At 44.4% G+C, this 23987-nt stretch overlaps 3 protein-coding genes across 4 annotated transcripts; 1 reads left to right on the forward strand and 2 right to left on the reverse strand.

Moving 5' to 3' along the window:
- Positions 1-685: 685 nt before the first annotated feature.
- Positions 686-12535, forward strand: pigt (phosphatidylinositol glycan anchor biosynthesis, class T; the record flags this gene model as incomplete). 2 transcript variants are annotated; one of them, XM_083641598.1, is made up of 12 exons in its annotated part: positions 686-1115; positions 1533-1710; positions 2257-2384; positions 2579-2679; positions 2829-3003; positions 3761-3858; positions 4455-4611; positions 5703-5903; positions 7986-8151; positions 8834-8917; positions 9040-9211; positions 12440-12535. In XM_083641598.1, 12 exons carry the CDS (start codon positions 686-688, stop codon positions 12452-12454), a joined length of 1905 nt encoding a protein of 634 aa, XP_083497724.1. In that variant the 3' UTR covers positions 12455-12535. The 2 variants fall into 2 exon arrangements, with proteins under 2 accessions (XP_083497724.1, XP_083497723.1); XM_083641597.1 differs by lacking the exon at positions 12440-12535 and having other exon boundaries at positions 9040-11394.
- wfdc2 (WAP four-disulfide core domain 2) lies at positions 11940-14368 on the reverse strand. Its single transcript, XM_083641612.1, has 4 exons — positions 14261-14368; positions 13883-14026; positions 13110-13247; positions 11940-12663 (listed from the first exon to the last, which is right to left on the reverse strand). The coding sequence occupies exons 1-4, from the start codon at positions 14361-14363 to the stop codon at positions 12530-12532; spliced, it is 519 nt and encodes a 172-aa protein (XP_083497738.1). The 5' UTR covers positions 14364-14368; the 3' UTR covers positions 11940-12529.
- Positions 14369-20523: 6155 nt separating this feature from the next.
- Positions 20524-23624, reverse strand: LOC310780735 (zinc finger protein Eos-like; the record flags this gene model as incomplete). The annotated part of the gene is made up of 7 exons (XM_083641243.1): positions 23576-23624; positions 23368-23475; positions 22973-23263; positions 22699-22866; positions 21762-21914; positions 21458-21589; positions 20524-21008 (listed from the first exon to the last, which is right to left on the reverse strand). Exons 1-7 carry the CDS (start codon positions 23613-23615, stop codon positions 20524-20526), a joined length of 1377 nt encoding a protein of 458 aa, XP_083497369.1. The 5' UTR covers positions 23616-23624.
- Between the last annotated feature and the right edge of the window lie 363 nt (positions 23625-23987).

The following is a 23987-nucleotide window of genomic DNA, read 5'->3' on the forward strand; positions in this document are numbered from 1 at the left end:
CTATGGGACTTTTCGGGTAGGCTATTATGGTCCAGTGCCACACCATTATGACAAAGTCATCTGTGTCAGGTGGTCCCTCCGTGCATCGTTTATTATGGCGTCAAATTGCTGTGGTTTAAGCGCGCAGGCCTACAGGGACCGTTGGATCCACATGCAGTCAGATAGAGGCGACCACCAAGCATCATAATAGTGATAAACGAATCGAGAAATTATATTACATTGCCTAATTGGTTAATATAATGCACCAATGGGTATGACACTGCAATAATGAGGAACGTTTGTTGGACTCGCAGCGGCTACAAAATAAATTAGATGTTAATTGTGGCTCTTATAGTGACAATAGGTGGATAGCCTAAACACTATATATTAGGCTATAACAAACAGCTTTTCCCCCTCACAGATCTCCATAAAGTTTTCCTAGAGTAGGTAGGCTACTTATAATCTAGCTAGCTTTGTTTGCTTAGAAAAATCTATGTGCTTGCCAGTTATTAGCACAAAATGTGGTTCGGCATATTGTTAAATGTCCTATATGAAATCCCCAAATCCAACATTTTTTAAAATCCAACCCAGTGAAAGGAAAGCGAATGTGTCATGCCGCTGGCTTGTGTCTTCGCCATACGGAAGCAGCCCATTGGTCGGCTGGACGTATGACGCGCAAACGCGGAAGTGGACACTAGGAGGAAAAATGGCAGCGCACAGGTGCAATTTCTCGGCTGTGGTGTTTATTATTTGTAGTTTATCGGTGTTTATTGTCGCAGACGTTCAAGAAACAACCCCTGTTAGTGAGCCTGATGCTACCGCCGTCAATAGCCCGCAAACTATGCCAACAAGCGAGCCGCAAACAGCCGCCGACACCGGGGGGGAGACGCCTGAAGAGCCGCTGGTGGAGGAGAAGATATGGGAAGCAACCGAGGTTGAGGCAGCGACTCCCGATGATGCTCCAAGCTACAGCCAGGCCGCTTCTGACCATGAACCCGTGCTCAGCACAGCAGTACCGCAGTCTAAAGACGACTTTCAGGAGGAGTTGGTTATCAGACCGCTACACTCAGGCGATATTTATGCCAGCTTTCAGTTCCGCACCCTGTGGGATACAGACTTCATGGGAGGAAACAAAGGTAGTAACATGATTAAACATGGTACAGCTGTTTGTCAAAAAGCAGTAAGCGTATTCAGCTGATGCTATAATGTATCTAGACACTCTTATTATGCATCAATTCATTTTGCAACCGGAAGCAGCTGTTCCTCCTGCATGCATGCACCCATCCATCGCGCAGTTATTGATGATTGTATGGAATTTAATTGTCTATTTATGTATAAGTAATGTGAGAGAAAGTTCCATCAACCTCTTTAACCACCACACTTCACAGAATTAGAATAGCCTATGGTAGGTCTATAATTCCAGGATGGTGACCCACCATCCAACCACAGATAATAATTATCTGTGGTTGATTCATATTCACATCCCTAGTAGACAAGACATCTACTCACCGTATTATGGAACTTTAAAATGCATGTTGTGTTATATTTCTCAGTCTCCCACTACCGGCTGTTCCCCAAGTCTCTGGGCCAGGTGATCTCCAAGTTCTCGGTGCGGGAGCTGCACATCTCCTTCACCCAGGGCTACTGGAGGACCATGCAGTGGGGGCAGCCCTTCCTGCCGTCGCCTCCCGGGGCCGAACTCTGGGTCTGGTTCCAGGATACCGTCACTGAGTGAGTACAGACCCCTGCTGGCTGCAGGGGTTCAAAGGTGAACAGGGTGTGACTTTTTGGTGTATTTTTTTTTATTGGTGTATTTTTTATTCCTGTGGATAACTGTACAAACATAGACAAAGTGACATCACGTCAATATATTTACAGCGCAGCTACAATGGAGTTTGATAACAGAAAAGGCTTTAATCAGTTTGGTGTCAGTCCCTCAGAATCGAAGAGCATGGGCAAGTGAAGAAATACGTTTATTTTATAAACTTATTTGAGATGACAAAGATGATACAACAACTGAGATAGTCACAACTGATCTTGAAGTTTAATGTATTTTGCAGCTCTTTTGAAAATGCTGCTAAAGGCTTATCCCTATCTCTAGCCTTGTAGGAAACAAGGCATAAATATCTCTCCCAAATCCCATGGGGTTTAAATGTAGTCTGCACTCTTTGCAACAATACTGTGCTTTGTCAGGCATTTTAGTATGTCTACTCTGTTTGTAGTTTGACTTTGTACACTACACACTGAACCATTTTTGTACCCTTTTTTTTTTTTTAGCGTGGATGGAACATGGAAGGAGCTGACTAACGTTTTGTCAGGGATCTTCTGCGCCTCTCTCAACTTCATCGACTCCACCAACACTGTTCAGCCCAGTGCCTCCTTCAAGCCACTGGGTTTAGGCAATGGTAAGGCTCATTCAGCTTTGTTCAACACCCACATCTCCAGAACCCAGAGTATTTCATAAGGCTTTCCAGTGATCAGCTGTTGTAAAAGCTAAATGCGTGATTGGTTAAGTAAAGCTGCTACAGCTCGGAGCTCCTATTGGTAGTGTCCAGGTTGCATTGCATTACATATTGATTATTCTCCGTTATCTATGAAGTGACTGACCACCGATTCCTTCGCTATGCCACCCTGCCTCGTGAGATTGTGTGCACTGAAAATCTGACCCCGTGGAAGAAACTGCTGCCCTGTGGCTCCAAGGTGAGTGTCTAGTTACCCACCCCCACATGTCTCTCCCATCATTTGTGTCAAGTATCGCATAAACACCTATCAAATAATAAAATAAAAATAAATGCTAAATTCATGGACGTTATAATGAATCGTGTTATGTGTCCGTCTCGCACTTTCAGGCCGGTCTGGCCGTGCTGATGAAGTCAGAGAAACTCTTCCACAGCAGCTTTCACTCGCAGGCGCTGCACATCAGGCCTGTGTGTCAGGACTGGCAGTGCAAAGCCACATCCTGGGAGCTCCGACAGACCCTGAACGTGGTGTTTGACCTGCACACCTCCGGACAGGGCAAACGAGGTGAGCAAAAAGCACAGAGAGGGCTTCATCAGGCTTAAAGGAACAGCTCACCCTAAAATCCAAAATACATATATTCCCTCTCACATGTAGTGCTATTTATCCATCTATATCGTTTTGTGTTAGTTGCCGGAGTTTTGGAGATATCGGCCGCAGAGTTTCTGCCTTCTCTCCAATACAATGGAACTGGATGGCACTCGGCTTGTGGTGCTCAAAGTGCCAAAGAAATACATTTGATCAACTCAACATCACTGTCTCTTTCCAGAAATCATGACCCTGTTACTCAAGATAATCCACAGACCTTGTTATGAGCAGTTTCATGGAGGAACTATTTTCTTTTGACCGAACTACACCCGCTAGCTGCTAGCTAGTTCCTACATGAGACTGCAAAATAAAATAGTTCCTACATGAAACTGCTCACAACAAAGTCTGTGGATTATCTTGAGTAACCGGGACATGATTTCTGGAAAGAGACAATACTGTTTAGTTTTTCAGATGTATTTTTTTGGTGCTTCGAGCACTACAAGCCAAGTGCCATCCAGTTCCATTGCATTCAAGAGAAGGCAGACATCTCTGATATCTCCAAAACTCAGGCAACTATCCCAAAACGATATAGATGGATAAATAGCACTAAACGTGAGAGGAGAAATATGTATTTTGGATTTTAGGGGCAGCTGTCCCTTTAATTGCCCGTAGATTCAATTGAGTAATTTGCGTGATCGGCGTCATTGATTTGGGTTGGTTGTGTTTGTTCCTGCAGAGTGGTCTCTGTTCAAGATGTTCTCTCGGACACTGACTGAAGCCTGTCCGCTGGCCTCCTCCAGTAAAATCTACATCGACGTCACAGACAATCCCCAGGTTCCTTTTCATTATACTTCCTACTGCGCAATCTTCTGTTTTGACTGTCTGTGCAATTATATCATCATCATTATTATATCCCTTTAATGCAAACTTTCAAAAGAAAGACCTACCCGCACACTGGAAAGATACTCCCATGGTGTTTAAGTTCGGCAGCATGCGGCGGGTAGTTCTTCCTTTTTTATGGAGTTATGGTTTAATACCAAGCACCTGGCCTACTTTTTGGATGTGCAATTTAATGCAATATCGACAGAAATAAGTAAAGGACTAGTAGTTGTACCATAAACAATCAAAGCAAAATCAAGGCAGCGTTTAGCAGACGGCAGTTAAAATCAACTGCTTGCTGCAGTAAATAGATGTTGTCGGTTCAAATCTATTTGATGACGATCTTGCATGTCATCCCCCTCTCTTTCTGTTTTCCTGTCATTTTCTACTCCTCACTTTCCCAGAGAACAAACAAAGATGCTTAAACGGTTTGAAAGCAGATATAATAACGGATTAAGAACTTGAGTGTTTTCTGTCAAGCATCTTCAACAGTCTGTATAATATATAGGGATGTGTAACAGTTTAGACTGAGAGCGGATGTGACTTTGCAGGGGGAGCAGTTTGAGCTGAGCCCGGCCACCCCCCTGCTGAGCCAGGCTGTGGTGCTGGGCGACAGACGGACCTACTCTGTTTACGATCTGACCCAACACGCCACCTTTGGCTCGACGCGCTCCCTCAACATGCTGCTGCGCTGGAAATCCAACGACGGTGAGTGACACTTTTACGCAGCTTTGTTGTGCCGCGGTATTACGTTACAGTTTGTCATCTACACCCCCGAGTCCGGTGGGACCGGGCCCGAGCCCGAGCGTTTGGTCCAGTTTGGCTCGGTTCACAACTCAAGCTCCGCTGCAATAAAACTGAGCTCACGCTGATCTTTAAAGGCGATTAAGTCTACTCTAATTCATTTGTACATTGAATTTACTACAGCAGTATTTTTTCTCCAAACAGCTGCTAGTATGCTTGTAGTTCTGCTCCGGTGCAGTCCACTAAAGCTTTATGATTTTGATGTGTGTGTCAGCATTCAGGGCAGATTGTGATGGTCGCTCGGTAAGCAAACAGGTTCTAGTCAGGTTTGGACTTTCAAATTGCTGCTTAATGTGTCTGATGTTTAGATCAATGTGGGCTCAGGTCGATCCGTGCTTTAATTATCAATGAATTTGTGATCAATATCAATGACTCAATGATTTCTTCATGACCTGCTGAGATTTCTGGCTTTCAAAATTCACTTTCTTCTTTGTTTCTGGCCCCGCTCTCCCCAGCCATTGGCATGTCATTGACTCCCACTCAAACCATAGATGACTTAATGGCCCTTTTTAAAGTTGGCAAAAACTAGGATGGAAAAGGTTCAAGAACAGCAATTTAATATAAAGACAGGAAGAAAACTGGCATCGCTTTTTGATTTGCAAATGGAGCACAGATTTAGAGTCTTTCATGCGTCATGTTCCTTGTCAATACCGTGTACGTAAGTGGATCTATTATAAAAGCCTCCTGTCTAGCAACAGCTGGCTGTCTGTTTTTCTCCCACAAATTTTTTTTTCATTATATATTTTTTTAGTTAAACCAACCATTCACCCCAAAGTAGGGTACGGGTACGCGCAGTGGTACTCGCAGTTACGTCTGGGGTACGGCAAAACAATTTTTTGTAGTACTAGTACACAGCAGGAGGTTGAATGTTTGAGGAGGTACATGACTTTAAAGATTTTGGCAACCACTGAGTTAAACCGTTAGAAATGTTTTGTTATCCAGATAGTTGACCAGCTTGTTCACCCCCCCCCCTCCTCCCTCTCTCCTCGCCGCAGGTGATATGCTCCGCCCCCTCCTCCACGGTGAGCGCTATGTGGCGGGGTACGGACTGCAGACGGGAGAGATTCACACTCTGATGTACAACCACCACCCCTACAGGGCGTTCCCCGTACTGCTGCTGGACACGGTGCCCTGGTACCTGCGCCTCTACGTCCACACGCTCACCGTCACCAGCAAGGGGAGGGACAACAAACCCAGTGAGTCACCCCGGAAAGCAGACAGGATGTGCGAGGAGTGTGTGGGCGTGCGCGTGCACACACTTGCACTGTGGGTTTGAAATTAACACCTGCAAAAGCGTCAGATGCTGGCAGAATGTGTCTTATATCTTGTGGATAAATCAGTCCGGCTCACCTGAACATACTGAGATGATAACAAAATGCTCTCTTGTTCTTTTCAATGTTTGCGCTTTATGAAGAATCATACAGTCAACTTGATCTGTCGTAGCCGAGTAAGCAATCTACAAAGTACCTGATTTTGCCAATAAAAAATATTCTAGGCAGGGCTTATTTTTTTATTATTATTTTTTCTTCAAATTGTCTTGGAGAAGAGTTGTACACGCACAGCAATACTAATGGGGTGCTGGCCCACAAGAACATTTCATTCGATAAAGAAAAGCCGCACTCGGACTCCATTAACCTGACGCTGCCAGATGGATGTAGGTTGTTTCACATAGCTCTGATTGAGAATTCTTTATCGCCTTACTTACAACATACAGTACTTAAAAAAACAAGAGGTATAAATGAGTTATATTCTTAATCGGTCCAAACAGATCAAAATGATAATATAGAAACTAACGTAGGCTAGTTCGAACTATTTGCTAGATGGAGGGAGAAGCGGCAGCCAAAGCGCGCCAGCGTCCTCTCCACAACCGGAAGTCTTTGAATGAACTCTTAACCGCTATTATTAGCAGGTGAGCCAAAAGGTAAATTTTAGACACTGCTTGCTTGTGCTTTTGTGCATGTAGGAGGACACATAAATGCGTCTTAGAGCTGCCTGGTACTTTCCCCCCAAAAATCTTTTTCAAATAGCGCCCCCTGGAAATTAAAACATTGAGTTTGTGTTGCCTGTTGTCTTCCAATGTATTATTTTAACTGTGGCTAAAAAAGTCAACAGCTGGGGCGTCCCGGTGGCTCACCTGGTAGAGTGCGTACCACAAAGGCTTACGGCCACATTCCACTGAGTCCGTGTTCGGCCCGTCTGCGCTGCGGTACGGCTTCGGAGACGATGCGTTTCCACTCTAATCATTGTGTCAACTCCCACCTACTCCGCTGCGTTGCGTGTCTACTCCGTCCCAGCTCCGACGATCCGGAGCTCTCCGAAAAAAAGATACGCAAGGCTTCTATTTTTCACGGATGTCGGAGCAAAGCTGCAGCAAGTTGGGCAGAGCCATGCATGGAGTCAACAGGGCAGAGGTGTTTACAGCGTTCAATATCAAGCCAGAGGACAAACATGTATGAGGAAAAGTTCATAATTGAAGTGGGAAACCACAAAATAATATATGATACGACACATCCTTTTTACAAGGACAACACCAAGCAAGTCCACCCCTCCTCTGCTTCTCCAGTTGGGAACAATGATCTTCTGCCTGTTTGTTGTATTTATCCCACATACAAATTGTCTCGCGCGATTTCACCGCGAGAACTTGTCGGTCTCTCGTCACTCTAGCTGTCTGGCGGAGCGGAGCCGTGACGTGCTCTGCACGCAGCCGGTTAGTGTTGGCAGAGCACGTAGCAAAACCGGAGCACAGCCGCAACGCAACGCAAATGCAACCAGTGCAATCCCGGCGTTAGTACTTTGTGCGGCCGACCCGGGTTTGAATCCGACGCGTGGTCCTTTGCCACATGTCATCCCCCCTCTCTCCCCACCCCCCCCCTCCGCCCACTGTCCTATCAAATGAAGGAAATATAATAATAATAAAGATCAACAGCTTCATGAATGTATAATTGTGTACAGTATGTCTGTAGTTAGATACCTTCACACAGGGATCTATACTGCTTTTCACCACAAGGAGGAGTACACGAGTTGTATTTTCTACATTGAAAGCTGCAGCCTTTTCTTTTCTTTTGTTGTTTTTAGTCTTTTTTTTTTTTAGTCTAACCCTTTTAGTCAACCTTTTTGTTTTGCTCAAACAGTAATAGTACCAATAATATATATTTCACTTCTCCTCTCCAAGTGACAAAGGGCTGTTACAGAGTAACACGGTTCAAAGAAACATGAAAACTGTGTATACAGGGCACGTGAAGCCATGTCTCATGTCTCTGTACTCCTCCTCCTGCCAGGCTACATCCACTACCAGCCGTCTAAGGACCGCGTGAGACCCCACCTGCTGGAGATGCTGGTCCAGCTTCCTCCCAACTCCGTCACCGAGGTCACGGTGCAGTTTGAGAGGGCGCTGCTCAAGTGGACTGAGTACACCCCCGACCCCAACCACGGCTTCTACGTCGGGTACACGCCTAGGCTCCATTTTCACTTCATTGCTGGAAGGTCGAAAAAATGAGGATCCACCACACAAAATTGGGTGTTTTTATTTCAGCGCTTGCCTCACATGCAGTGTAAAGAATACCGGTATATCTTCTATGTGATTATAGAATGTTTAAAGTCACAAGGAAACTGCATTTCAGTGGTTTCTTACTTCAATAATTCAATGTGTTTCCATGTAGTTTTGGGAGGGACATCGAGGGACGGCACAACGTTTGGCGAGTTGGACCAGAACAAACATAGAAAACAGAATGTGACTCAGTGCTTTACGCTTAATTCTTACAGTAGGCTGTGACAATTTCCAGATTTTTCAAAATGAATAAATTCCGGTCACCAGGAGCACGGTGGCACCATGGTGTTTTATGACATTTTGGGAGGTGAACACATACCTGTAAATGCACTGCTGTACTGTACCATGTTGCCACTCATTTCACTTTGGAAGTTGTGAAGTTGCACGTTTCATTATGGTTGCCATTTTTATGTATGTCATGTAGTAATCACTAAAGCATACACTATCTTCCAGAAAGTAGAAGTAATGGGATTTTATATAAGAAGACGAGAAGATAACAATTTTGATGTTGGGTGGTATATATTATGAGAAGTAGCTGTCCAGGTGAAAAAGTCTAAAATCTATTCATTTGGCCCTCAGGTCTTCCGTAATCAGCGCTCTCGTGCCGAGTGTTGTCGCCATGAACATAAACGACACTCAGGAGCGTCCACTTTTCAGCAGCTTGTGAGTATACAGCACTTTTCTTTTTTTAATTGTCGAGCACAAAGGCCTGTCGTTGCCACTCTTTCAGAATTTGAAGTTTGAACCTTGACCGCTTCCTTACTGCGCCTGTCCTCCCATCGCAGCTTCCCCTGTAAAGAGGAGTCCAGTTACTTTGTGCGGGTCTACACGGAGCCCCTACTGGTCAACCTGCCGACCCCAGACTTCAGCATGCCGTACAACGTCATCTGCCTCACCTGCACTGTGGTGGCCGTGGGCTACGGCTCCCTCTACAACCTGCTCACCCGAACCTTCCAGGTAGAGGAGCCCAGCCCGGGACTGGCCAAACGCATAGCCAACCTCATCCGCAGGATGAGGGGAGTGCCGCTACTCTGAGGCTGGACACTACAGAGCTCAACAGTGACCGCCCACTTATCTCCACAACTCCTGTTCCATGAGAGAATTCCCCATTCATTTTCTCCATAGATGGTTTGAAAAATACTTATATGGAGTTTTTACGCCTGGAAAAAAGCCACCTACTGAATCGTGAGTGACCATAAAACATTTGACTGAGCCAAAACAAAAAATAAAAAGCAGGGGGGGGGATTATATTTTCTTTGTTTTTGCTTTGAGTAAAAACATTTATGGTCCCTCACGATTCAGTAGCTGGCTGGCTGTGTTCCAGGCTTAAAACTCTTTTATAGAAGTATTTTTCCAAAACATGGAGAAAAGGAGTGGGGAATTCTCTCACGGAACAGGAGTCGTGAAAAAGTGGCCGCTCGCTGTTGAGCTCTACTGACAGCTCGCTTTGTTTTCGCAAAGGAAATGAGACTCTCGGTGAAACCGCCGATAAATATGTGATATTCAGGGAAGAACTGGGTCAAGCACTGGATGTTTTTAAAACGGGCCAACTTGAAGGTTTTGCTTTTTATTAAAAAGAAGAGCGCGGGAGTTTAAAGGATTCAGGACAATTTCCTGCTCGCTACGGGGATTTCTTCTTCTTCTACACGGATGGAAAGGAAGGGCTTTATTATTGTGGAGTAGAAGGAACCAAAGCTGTGCTGTATCTGCCTGCCGTGCATCAGAGTGGATGTTGTTGACTGTTTTCTACATTTGAAGCCATACTAACAAGGGGTGGGAATCACCAGATGCCCCACGATACAATATTTATCACGATACTTAAGTCACCATACGCTAGTTTTGCGATAAGCTAGTATTGCGATATATTGAGTACTGCGATATTGCGATATATTGTGATTTATTACCTTTTTTCAACTGCAAATGATGTCGGCAAAGGAAAAAACTTTGATGACACCTGTTTTATCTAACGAGATAAAGTTTCCAGTCTGTTCATCTCACTTAAATAATTTTATTTGCCGCAAAACGGGATTGTCAAGCAGACAGACTGACCAACACTGTCAGAAAAACCTGTCATAAATGTCGCATGCACTTGACAATTTTCTATAATAAAATATCACGATACTTGGCATTCGATACGATATATTGCCCACAAAATATCGTGATACTATGCTGTATTGATCCCCCCCGCCCCCACCCCTAATACTAACTTTGCTACATGATCATTATAAGGCTTTATGTTGCTGTGGTAAAACTGGTCAAATTAAGTTTAGGCAAACACGACACTGACGTTGCCTCAGACAGAGCGTTGTCAAGCCTGAGGGCTCAGACAGGAAGGGCCTGATCACTTTTGGCCTCCTTAAGCCTAAACCACAAACTTCAGGAGTGTGGAGGACGACCTGTCAAACATGCCCTCACTGGCATCGTAACTTTTATACAACAATGCGAGTGGATTGTCCTAACAAGTTTTCTTCAACACAGGCGAGGAAAAACACTGCTAACACATTTTCTGTTTTCCACAAAAGCTAACGTTCAATTTTCTGAAAGTGAAATTCTTTAATGGAAATTCTCAAGAGTTTGGAACATTTCTGAGTAATCAGATTACTTTCGCTGCCCTGGAACTATCTGTTGTACAAAAAAAAAAAAAAAAAAAAAATCACCTATTAACCTATTCAATTTAATTTATTTTGCACTCAAACTTACACATCCTCATCAGTTCAATGCAGTTTCAGCATGTACCATAGGAAATTCAAACCTTTTTTTAACCAAGAATAACCATAACACGTTATGCTTGTCTGCATAGAACGGTGCTCTGTTTCACTTGCTATTTGTGAGCAGTATGGGAATGTGTGAAGAACAGGTATGGGGAAACTGTCTATTTATTATTGTATTTTCAATAAAGTGACTAAAAATTAAGCCCTTTTAGTAGTTTTCTTCAAATCATCATCATGTGTGGGGGGGGGGGGGAAGCACACACAAGCTGTAGCTACACGACTTCCCTCTGACTACCTACTTTTCATGTAAACAAACTTGGCCTCCAGTTCTGGCAAGCTAGAGAGAACAAACACAGAAGTCTCTGTATTTGGCCACTCAGCAATTTCTCCCCCCTGCACATGTTTGGCACTGGTATGGAACAAAAACAAAGGGGGGAAAAAAGATGCATTCCACATCAGTGATGCTTATGCCTGGTTACTGTAGCTGTAAACTATGTTTTCTCCCAAGTAGGTAGCTACATATAACAGCATACCACGGCTAGCAGCACCATCATCTTGTTTGTGTTTTTCAATGATGCATTTTATTCAATAAAATAACCATCAATTTGTTGGAACAGAAGTCAGTGATTTGCTCTTCAATTATGCAATTTTTTAAATCAATCACTTATTAAAAAATGGAAATTCACCTCTTATAATAATGATAGAAAGATTTGAGGATTGTTGCATTTGAAGATGTTGGGACATGGTGCAACAATCCTGAAGTGTTAAGGCAGCAGTTTTTCTTGGCCACATCTTAAAACGGAGTCTGGGTCGCTGCCAGTAAGCACTTTCCATTCTTGGCATATTTCATCATTTGTTATTGCAACCAAGCTCATGCCTAAAAAATGCCCATAAAAGGGACCTCTGTGAAACTCAAGACACACATAACCAACAAGGCCAGAGATACACACGAGTATATTTCTATTTCTAGACATTTTTATTGCTTGAAATACAAAGTTTACACAGAATTCCCCCATACCATCAAAACCCACAAACATCAAATATAAGTACAGTACCTTTCTTAATCCATTTAAGGATCAAGCATAAAATGTCTTTACTCTGCTGTAGGGTTGCAACTAACGATTCTTTTCATATTAGATTAATCTGTCGATTATCTTCTCGATTAATCGATTAGTTGTTTGGTGTATAAAATGTCAGAAAATGGTGGCAAATGACGATCAGTGTTTCCCAAAGCCCAAGATGATGCCCTCAAATGTCTTGTTTTGTCCACAACGCAAAGATAATATCAGTTTACTCAAAACGATTAATCGATTATCAAAATAGTTTATTAATCTTCTGTCGATCGACTAATTGATTAATCTCGCAGCTCTACTCTGCTGCTTAAAATATTGCGCCAAAGTGTGCACTTGTCACCGTGGACTTTAGAGCGTTGAGAAGGTATTACAGTCAAATAAATGCCATTTTCTCATTGCAGGGTTTGATTACATGAAAGAAACCCAACGAGCACACTTGGGACCAACGGATGGAGGATGCAGATGAGTCTCAGTCATCGCCGGTTGTCCAATCAGCACGGCTCACTGCAGGCGTGGCCACAGGTTGTCCGGCAACACTTCTGCTCCGCGGGACACTGGCCGTCATGGTAACAGTACTCGGCACACATGGGCGTCCCCTGGGGCAGAGCACAGCGACCTGGCTTCACTGAGACAGACAGACAGACAGACAGACAGACAGAGAGTTACAAGATCTTAGCACAAAACAACAGAACCTATAGACGGTTTTCACCAGAGCGCAACCCCACAGCACTTCCTTTTTCTCAGCATTCGGCAAACTGCAGAAATATTCACTCAACATCGTTACTTTTGTTTTCGCTGCTCAGCTGTATAGACGGTTTTCACGGAATGGTCAGTCCTGCACTTGAATGTTTTTTTTTCTTTTATGTCCATAGCAAACACTGCAACAGGAAGTGAGCGGGGGTTCAATTTAGAATGTTTTTGTTGTCAAGTTAAAACCGTCTATATCAGTAATTAAAAAATGTCTGCGGCATCGCAATCCTCCACTTGGGAGATCGTACAGAAGTTAAAGAGCGCTCAGTCGTAGCAAATAATACCAGAGGAGTATTGTGAGCTTTCTGTCCCATATCTAACCTGTGTATGGTGCAATGCACTCGTGTCCACATCCATTGTGGCAGCATTTCTCCTTGTTTGGGCAGTCGCTGTCATCGGAGCAGTATTCAGCACACACCCCCGACCCCCAGCGCCTGCGAGGACACACTCCTGGCTTGGCTTTAGGGAAGGAGATCACAAACACCAGAGGGATCAACATAATGTGACCTGCTCTGACAAAATCAGTCACATGTAGCCAGAGGCCCGTTTGTGTAGAAACATGATTTTATAAGAAAATATTGATTTAGGCTGTTTTGGGGTTTCATTAGATTCGAGTAGACTAAAGCATTCTGTGTAAAGATTATTGTGAAATCTGAATGCTAAATATAATTTTGAAGCTCATAAAGTTAGGGTGACAAGCAGAACTAGCTTACTTTGTCAAGTTTTTCCTCAGAAACCTAGTTTGGAAACAGTCAAGACATAAAGGGGTGTATCTCACTCAGTCTTTCGGAGTACAATGATCATTTTGATATCACCAGAAAGCTGACATTCTCCTCTTTCCAACAGTGTATAAAACACAAAATGTGTTTCAGGGTCAATGTGGCTGATTTTGTCAGAGCAGGCCACATACTGTATATACTGTAGAAAGAGCTATAGACGCAGAAATATACACAGACCCTGGCTTTCGACCTTTACTGTTGCCCTTCAGTGCACTTTTCAGAAGGCAATGCCTACAGGCTTGATTTCCATGACAGATTATTAGCAACATGAGCAGAAGCCCCTAAGAAAGCCGAAAGTCAACATCAGGCTCTTACTGAAAGCAGGAGGGACACAAACGGCTCCACAGTCAAACACACAGCATTTGTGGTCTGCAGGACAGTCTTCGTCGCACTCACAGACCTTATGTGAGGGAATCACATTGAGACGCCGCGGGCAATGACCTGGTTTAGGGAGACTCACTGGGGGGCAAAGAGAGCAGCAATTTGATAATCGTGTCATAACTTGCATCATGTTAATGAAGGTGTCTGTGGCAACAGGTTGCAAAAGTGATTTCATAAGTTTGTTTTCTGCAGAAAACAGCCAACTAGCATATTATCAAATTAATACCATTATGAGCAAAACAAAACCGATGACTTTCAAACAAAGTTGCCATTTCAATGAAGCAGACATGCATCATTCAGAAGAAAACTCACCTGTTAAATTGCCGCCAGCCTCTGCAGCAAAAACGATATTCAAATTCACAAAGGCACATAGTGCTAAGATCAATGCACACAGTACCAACGAATGTGTCTCCATGTTAACTCTGAACACAGGAATGTAGTTGTGTGTGGACAAATATCCCAATGCAACCTGTAGGGTGAGCAGCCCAGAGGATGCTGGGTCCTTGTGCCTCTCAATTTACATTCCCACCTCAACTCTAAAGTTTGTTGGAGACCACATGCGACACCAGACCCACTAACCCCCAACCAGCTGTTTCCTCAGTATAGAAGAACCTCATCTCTTCAGTATTCAACTAGTCCATTGGGGGCCAAGTGTGTTCGGGTTGTCATTCCAAACAAAGACAAGACAGCAGCAGTGATTTCGCTGATTGAAGATGTTAATTAGTGAAATCTCCTGGTCCAGTCTTTAATTAAAAGCTGCACACACTCTGCCGTCCATGCCACACTTTGCCCTCCATGGCACATGGCTGAATACCTCTCCTGCTCTAATGGGATTTCATTTGGAAAAGTGAAATGTTTTTCATGATCTCTGTACACTGGCTGAAATAATGAGCTGCAGTCTACGTACAGGCTGTGCAGCCTCGTTTGCAGTTAAGGATGGAGTGTGTGTGTGTGTGTGTGTGTGTGAGTGTGTGAGAGAGTGTGTGTGTGTGTGTGTGTGTGTGTGTGTGTGTGGGTGCGCGCGCATGTGTGCGTGCGTGTGTGTGTGTGTGTGTGTGTGTGTGTGTGTATATATGTATGTACAGTACATGTATATATATTATATGCAGTATATCTACTGCATATTATATATATATATTGAGTGGTATATTTTTTAATGGCATGAGGAAGATATTAAATAAATACAACAAGATATGTGAATTAAGGAATTTTGCCACAGAAGAGGTCTGCGTGGTATGCAGGTTAGAATACACATTCATCCATAGGGCTATTGCCCTATTTAATTTGAGAATGAGACATGATAGGATGACAATGTTGTTTTGTCATTGATGATGATGATGATGATAACTACCTTGAATGGGTAGTTACTTGAATGGGTAGTCACTGGGCCCAGTATTTTAATATTTCGCTATATATATATATTTTGTAGTCTGTGTCGTGTTGTTGCCATACTGCTGCAACACCAATTGGGACAGAAAAAAAGTTGAACCTTGAACCCTGGATCAGAGCTAATTTGCGATTCTACACAATCACATCAACATAGGAGACACATACTGTTAAAATTCTGCAGTTGGTCGTACAGCACAGAGCTTTGCTTATCCCCTGCCCTATAGTTATTTCTCACCCTATATTGCCACCTAGCGACATATTCATGAATTACATTTCTAATGTTGAACAACACAAAACACCATTTAGTAGCAAACACCTTCAACAGCCTGGAAGGCTGATATTGTGATGTCCTCTGATTGACTCAGCACATTGGACTGTAAAAAGTCTGATCAGGGGATTATGTGCTGCAAGTATAAACGTTGATGTAGGATACATTGGATACAAATATATCCAATAGGAAAATCTATGAATAATTCAAATTATACCATGGTCTGGGTGAATACTCAATTCTGATTGGCTGCAGGGTGTCCATTATTTTCTGATAATGTACACCTACTAAGTAGTTCCAGTCCAACTCACTGTTCACCCGCCGTTCTAAATCAATGCGCTCAGCATGTACCGTATCTAACAGGACATGACTTGACATGTTTCTTTGCAATAAAAACGCAAATTACCATTTTTAGATTAGGTAAGATTAAATTACAAATTAAGGGGAAGTCCACCCGTCCCTTATCGATTATACTTCATATAAATGTGACAGCATCCAAAATCCAGACTGATCTTCAGTCCTGTCTTTTTCATCCTCCCTCACTCATTTGCAATAGAGTTCAACAGTCATGTGACGTTACTTACCCCAGAAGTGAATTCCTCATACATTACATTTTCTCAATAGACATTTAGAAAAATCCTTATATAACGAGTTTTAAGGCTTGAACCAAGCCAACCAGTCTTCCAGAGAATCATGAGTGACCATAAAACACTTCACTTTGAGCAAAAACAAAAAATAAATGCAGGAAAAAAGATCTCTCTTTTTTTCACTTTTATATTTAGTTTTTTGCTGAAAGTGAAATGTTTCAGTCATATGCTGTGCCAACTGCCATACAACACACATGTTTCAACCACGAAAGAGACTCGTAGGAAGGATTAATAAACTCTATTGAACAAATAACCAGTTTAAGTGTGGCGTATGACTCCATGATATGATGATGCTCCTCTTGAGATGAGAGAGGGGGGGGGGGGGGCGTCAGTGATGTATAGGATAGATAATCCCCCATAGGGATTTCTACAGGAGCCATGGTGTTGGTGGTGATCAGGGGAGGGGGTGGGGCGAGACAACTGCTCCAGTGATGATGAACAGCAGCTGAGGATGACGGCACAAATGTAGCAAGGGCTCTATATTCACCTTATTCACCACACCCACTTTTTCTCTCTTCCGCGTTACACGCAATTGTATTTGTTCTTCCGGTTCAGCGCTAGTTGGCGGCCAATTTCAAAACAAAACGTTACTATGATTCTGAATGAAGGCAACATTCAGAAGACTGCGGCCAACTTCAGTTACATGTTCATAGCGTTACTGCTGCGAGGAGCCGATGGCTGTACCCGGTCGGCATTTAACGTTAGTTACAAAAACACGTCGACAGTGTTTTCTCACTGCCAGTAGCCTACAGTAGGGTTTGACAGATAGCTAGTCCGACCGGTCAGCACAGCCAGCGCTCCCAGTCCTCGCTGCTCGTTAAATATTTCCAAATAGGCGTTATTCTGATAAACTGGTCACACATTTGGAATGTTCTCATCCCAAAAAATATTTAAACTTTATAACTGTTTTTTTTTTTTGCTTGAAAACAGCTTTTTGGCAAGTCTAAAAATGACTACGGTAGGGGTCATTTACTTCTGTGTCTAAAACGGAAAGACGATTACAAAATGATGTCATGCAGAAGCATCCTTGTATGGGCAAAGAATAATCGTGCATTCCTTTATAACTGGGAACTGGTAATCTTACCGGTTCAAAGTTCATGAGCTGGGACGTGACGTCACTAGAGCTAGTATTTCCCATTCCAAACTCGTAGGAGCCTCAGTAGCCCCAACGTAAAAAATCCAAGATGGCTGATCCGCGCAACAACAGTAGTTATAATCGTATAAATGCTATTTAGCACTTCTGTCTTGTTTGTTTGTGTCTCATTAAATCAGCTGTACACACAGCACGGCCTACTTCTATCTGTGTGGACATGAGGCTGCAGTGTTTGTATGCGCGAAATGCCACGAAATGCCTTGTTATCAACTGTTATTGCTAACAATGGCTAGCCTGGCTAGCGAGTGGATCTGACCAGTGAACAAACAGTGAACTTCCCAGCTCAACTTTTCTGCAAATGGAATGCTAACAAAACGGATGTGACGTAATTTAGCCTCCACATCCTAGTTCTTTTGCGATAAAGGAACGCACGATAAGGTGAATACCACCACCACCACCACTTAGGTGATTGGCTCAGCAGATCAGGAGAGACAGATGTCCTTAGCTTGGCTCAGCAGATCAGGAGAGACAGATGTCCTTAGCTGATTGGATATTGGGAAATGGAGAAAAGGGCAGTTGTGATGTCACTAGTGATGTCACTCGAGCAATTGTGATGTCATCAGTGATGTCACTAAGGAGTTACACCCCCAAAGTGACTATGGAAGAATCACACACTCAGACACTCAGAGATACAACAAACCTGCCTCCACAGGAGCAACAAGTGTTATCATGGCTTCAACCCCAACCTACCAGGCCAACGGCAGCGGCCAGTACTTTAACTGGTCACAGCAGCAACTACACACTCTCACCACGGTCAACTATGCAGCCCTGCAAAGCCCCACCATGCATCAGTATGGCCAGGCACCTGACGGCCAGGGCCAGCAGATGGTGCCCAGCGGCCAACTGCTCGTACAAGGTGCAGGAGGAGATGGTCATCAAACATATCAGATGGTCACAGCACCCACATCCAGCGCCCTGCCTCCGGCCGGAGTTAGGACCCCTCTTGTGGAACCGGCTCGGAGGGAAGTGCGCCGTGCAAAAAACAAAGAGGCAGCCCGTGAGTGTCGCCTGAAGAAAAAGCTTTATATTCAACATCTGGAATTCTGCGTGGCTTCTCTAGAGAACAAGAACGACGCCCTGATGAAAGAACTCAGCGCATTGAAGAGCCGCTATATGTGTGAAAACGCCAACGGGATACCTGTTTGGAGATAGACTACCTGGAGACTGAGACTAGACTGGATGAACTTCGGCTGCAGACAGGCCGAGGGAGGAGAAGGCTACCTGGAGACTGAGACTAGACTGGATGAACTTCGGCTGCAGACAGGCCGAGGGAGGAGAGAGCGTGCACCAAAGAACAATTGCTACATCATCTGTGGCAGATGCTTCACTCGGCGAGTGAAGACACCCCCCACTAGCATATCTTCCTAGCATTATCTGTGCACCAATAAAATCTTTGCATTTGCACTGATTTGCTTTGTAGCCTATTTGTTTTTCTTGTATACTCTATCCCAGTGGGGGAATTTATTTATTTAGTCTGTTATTTTCATTTGCTATCACAGGTGGACCGAGTTGAGAAACATTTATTTGTGAAGAAAGCCTACCAACCCCAGCACCAGGCTTCTCCAAGACAGGGTCAGGAGAGTGGGAGGGTCCGCACAAAAGTTAAATCTATCAGATGGGGGTCCCTGAGACAAAATCTTATCAAATGGGGTCAGTGCTCTAATTGTGGTCAGTTTAGTGGTCCTTGACGTGAAAAGGTTTGAGAACCGCTGAGCTAAGTAAATCTGGTTTTCCTATGAGCCAGTGTCCTGCTGGTGTGCGTGTGGCCTAATATTGTATGTTTTCTTACATGATAGACCCTTCTCACGGGGGCCATTTTGTGTCGAAAAGGCAGGGTAAACACAGGTGCAAGCAAAACCCTAATGAGGGTTTCAAACTTCCATGATTGGAATTTGGAAACCCTCATTAGTGTTTTGCTTGCACCTGTGTTTATTCTGCCTTTTCGACACAAAATGCCCCCCCATGAAAAGGGTCTATTATTATTCCGTTCATAGACAAATATGTTCATCAAAGTATACAACGTATTTCTTTAGGGGCCATAATAGTGATAAACATCTCTGGACTCTGGATATGCTGGAGGACACACAGCTGAAATAAGTGCCACCACAGCGGTCTTGCTAACTGAGGCGTTCTCTGAAAACTCTTGTAGATAGATGTTGTGATCTAAAGTCTCCATGTTCACATGCCAGCAGTCTCAGAAGTTGTTCTCTGTTGTGTGATCTGTAATGTATCCTGCTTCACAGCTGCTGGCTGTGTGAACCAGAAGCTCACTGACAGCATGAGTGGCCTGGGTTAAATCCTCATTGGACAGCCTGGCTCCTTAGCGAGTGCATGGAGGGAGACCCACTGCTGCTGCTGACAGCCATCTCTGCAGCCCGTGTGTGTGTCAGTTCACTGATGGGATCTGGAACATTTTCAAGCTCCACTATCCTGCTGTCTCATGGCAAGTTAGATCTCTCATGGTGTCTGCCAAAGTTTGTAAAGCACATCTGTGTTGAGTCCTTATCCTTGATGTTCGTGCCAGTTGCTGGAGGATTCCATCAAGCTTTCAGCAATAGTGACAGCCACATATCCAGTTAACAAGGACGGACCGTGAGTCCACTGCCTCTACCTTCTCCTTTCCATTATCTCCTCTCTCCTGAAGCAGTAGTAGAACGTCGAGGTGTTTGCAGACTATCCTACCAGTTAGCAGCCTAAGAGCTGGGCTGTAGCTGAGCTGCCAGACACACCGTGCAGTGCTATCAGAGACACGTGTTGTGCATTAGACAGTTAATTTCTGTCACTCAGACGGGGATGTAGCTATGGGCTCCATAACAGTCCTAACAATAGCGATTGCATGCCACTCAGATGTTTGCTTCTCTGAGCGGGTAGTGTGACTAACACACTATCCAGCATACTGAAGCAGGTTCCTCACTGATGCCAAACAGCTCCCCCCAGAGGCTGTGCTAGGAAAAATGGATGGATTTTGTGTGTGTCATCTGATGTGTGAGCAGCACTATCGTGGTTCTTGATCTCTCAAGGAATGCAAAGCATTTGGGATTGACAATGAGAGGGGAATATTTATGGTAGCCTAAATGACAAGTATGATAATGTTTCTGTGTTTATCTTTGGTCAGAATTCAGATATCGGGGTGGTGGAGGTGGTGGTGGTGGTTGGAGGTACTGGTCGGGGCTGCTGCCGCCCCTGTGCTCTGCTCTTCTGCTGTGCTCTCTGTGTCTGTGGAGTCGGGGCAGCCGTTGGGCGAGGCGGTGTGGCTGTGGGCTGAAGCCGGGTCATCGCGGCCCAGGCCCACCTTCCCCCGCCCGGCCAAGCCCAGAGACATGGCCAGCAGCCCACCTCCGCCGCCGTGGGCACGGGGGCCCTGAGGAGTCACATGGCTGTTGACGGAGCTCATAACCGAGCGGAGCTCCGGCAGGAAGGCAGGATGCAGCTGAGATAGTTTGGGTGGCTCGTGGTTCTCGCCTTTACCCCTGGCTCCCTGGAGGTGCTTAGCACCCAGCCCCACCAGCGCAGGCTGAGGGCACGTGAGGTCCCCCTCCTTCTCAGAGCCAGAGGACAGTTCATAAGGTGCTTCAGGTGAGTTCAGACGCATGTGCTTTTCACCTGTGAAAAGGACCAATCAACAATGGGCATGGTTTTAAGACGGGATCTCCTGGACTGACTTAATTTTATCTCCCCTCGCCAATTCCACAGTACAACATGAACTATGATTCCAGTAGATCATCAAGCGGAGGATATATCATTATGATTGTATAACGCAATAAATATGCTATCCTCTAAATAAATGGTTTGGATTGTAAAAATATATACCGGTATTAAAAAGGCTGAATAAATCTAGAAAACTGATTGTTCTCGTAAACAAAAACACTCATTAAAACTGTCGTCCGCACATTCTTTCTTTCTCAGTTTTGTTATTTATCCCACACAATGTTTTTATCGACATGTACTTCGCCAGCCGGATCATTACCGAGATGAAAAGAGAAGCGTGTGCGTAAGTATTCTAAAGGCCTCACGTCCGCACCTCGCCGGGTGCGCGCGGCAAAATAACTCACCCAAAAACTTCTGTGGTGTCGACCTCTTGCGTTTGGTGATGCTATTAGCCAGTCTGTCCACAAATGGGAGTTTTTCGGTGGCTGGCTGGAGCATTGGTTTCATCATTGTCTCCAGTCTTGTTGACTCTTCTCCTGCAAAAAGTAAGATAATTATCAATATATTGCCAGCAGACTACGTACAATCAAACATTAACTTTTAACTTGCTTCAGTCCATATATTGCTATTCATCATCATCAATCATAACATACTTTTTGAGCTAACATTTGTGATAAAAATGAGTGTTACGTGTGTGGATTGTGTTACCCTGTGCTGACTGAGAGCTGATTGCCGTCTGGTGGTCCAGACTCTTCTGATAACTATGGCAGCGCTCGAGGTGTTCCTCCAGTGTGCTCTGTTGCTTGTAGCTGCGACTACAGTAGCTGCACTTGAAAGGTTTCCCTACTGTCGGAGAGGATGCTGCAATGCACAGACACAGAATATATTCAACATATATTCATCTGATCTCAAATTAATAAGATGGCCACGATAAAATTTTTACCTTAAATGATAGCTAGCAAAAGCTCAGTACGGATGCTCTGTAGTCAAGGTAAGCTGTTGAAAATCGTCGGTATGCAAGCCATTATAAACTACATTTATGGGAGGGGGATTTTTTTTCTTAACAACTTCTTATTGGCTGCGTTGAATGAAATGGATGTCCCCCGTTATTTGGTAATTCCTGAAATCGTTGGATCTTACTTGCCAGTCATGACAGACAAGGCCCAACCCTTCCCCGCAATGTTCCACCCAGCAAAAGGACGGAAAGTGACGTCAATTTCGCCGAAATCCAGTTTGCACTAATCTTTTTTTCGAAGACGAACCTGAAGACCCACCAAAGACCTACGTATTTACCCTATGTCCTATGAACACCTGTTGAACGTGTGTTCACAAATTCAAAGCAACCATTTCCTGTTTTGATTTTAGTCTAAATGTCAAGATTTTTTTTCATTCTGGTGAAGAATACCGGTAGATATTTCCTCTTGAGTTTTGCAGAAGAGGGAAATGGACTTCTAATGAAATCCGCATGTTTGCATGTTGTAGCGCTGCTTCATAAAATTCAACCTGATCAAAATGAGAAAGTAATATTGTTATGGAGCCACTGCATCCATCAGGAATCAGGAATAGATCATGAAAGATCTCTTTGTGGAATAATACGTTCAGTGTGTTCGACACTGTCGGCTGCATTCACAGTTTACAGATGTACCTTGGTGTGTGCGCAGGTGGCCAGCGAGGGCGTCTCTCCGCCGGCAAGCATAGTTGCAAAAGTGACATTTAAAAGGTTTCTCTCCTGAGTGCAGCTTGATGTGGCGTAGCAGGTTCCCCTTCTGGGTGAAGGAAGCTCCACACTGGGTACACTGGAACGGCCTCTCGCCTGACAACATAGACGCCGGACAATCCACTCATTTGCATTATTTTTCTGCCATAAAATGTTTGTGTGTGTGATGATGATCACCACCACCACCAGCACCTGTTCTCACCTGTGTGGCTATGCTTGTGCACCATGAGCACATTGGGTCCGATGCAGATCATCCCACACACGTCGCACTGGAGCTTCCCGCTGGGCAGCCGGATGGGAGAAGCAGGCTTTGAACCGGCCAGCTCGTCGAAAAGGCTTCCCCTCTCTCCTCCAGCAGCCCCATGCTCTCCGCTCCCCTCCTCGTCCTTGTCTTCCGCCCTGCTGCTATCCTCCCTCGCAGTGTCTCTCTTCTCGGGTCGCGGAGCACCCGGCGACTCGTCGTCGCTACACAATTCAACCTTGATGGAGTTTGCTGTGGTTGAGAGTAGACGAGAGGAGAGACACGTTTTAAGTTATAACATAGTTCTAGCACGTTACCTGTTAGCCACGAGGCAAATGAAGTAGATGATGACGGACCACTGAGGGAGCGGTGTGGAGAAGACTGCTGACTGTTTGGAGATCTCACTGAAGGGCCCCGTAAGCCGCCATAAAACTCCTGCTCCGTCGATGACTCTCCTCCACTGCCTGAAACACACACACACACACACGTTATTAAAGTCAACGTTCATGTCCGGGGACTGTGCACATATAGATGTTTATTAGTTTTTGCTCCGAGTAACCTTACCTGGTGCATATGAGCGTCCATTGCAGTCATCAGCATTCATTCTCTCACCAGATGCCTACAGAAAGGTGACAAATGTAAATTGTAGGAATTAATTTCCCCCCATTTATTACCATGTAATCAATTTTTTATAAAAACATTTCCCCTCTAATCTTGATTAGTCACATTAACGATGGCACCACCCAAAAAGTTTCATGCTAACCTTATAGAATATATACTCGTAGCCGTTTGTTGGTCTAAGAATAACCCATATAGTTTTACATGTGCACTTCCTAGAAATAAATTGACTGCAGCAGACTAATCTACTAAACTGTCTAGATTAGGAGTTCTGTGTTAACATGTACTCTCCTCTCCCCTGTTGCCAGCAAATGAATATGAGAGCTTCCACATTTATACTCAACTGAAGGCTGAGTGT

This window comes from Poromitra crassiceps, assembly GCF_964638095.1.
Source record: "Poromitra crassiceps genome assembly, chromosome: 8".
Classification (NCBI taxonomy): domain Eukaryota; kingdom Metazoa; phylum Chordata; class Actinopteri; order Beryciformes; family Melamphaidae; genus Poromitra; species Poromitra crassiceps.

What these genes read in the sequence shown, in the direction of transcription:
- wfdc2 (XM_083641612.1), bottom strand. Translation starts at nt 14,363, where the DNA reads ATGGAGACACATTCGTTGGTACTGTGTGCATTGATCTTAGCACTATGT. An exon ending in GGCTGGCGGCAATTTAACAG is followed by an intron (nt 14,027 to 14,260) that starts GTGAGTTTTCTT and finishes TTTGCCCCCCAG; the next exon opens with TGAGTCTCCCTAAACCAGGT. An exon ending in TTGTGTCCCTCCTGCTTTCA is followed by an intron (nt 13,248 to 13,882) that starts GTAAGAGCCTGA and finishes CCTTCCCTAAAG; the next exon opens with CCAAGCCAGGAGTGTGTCCT.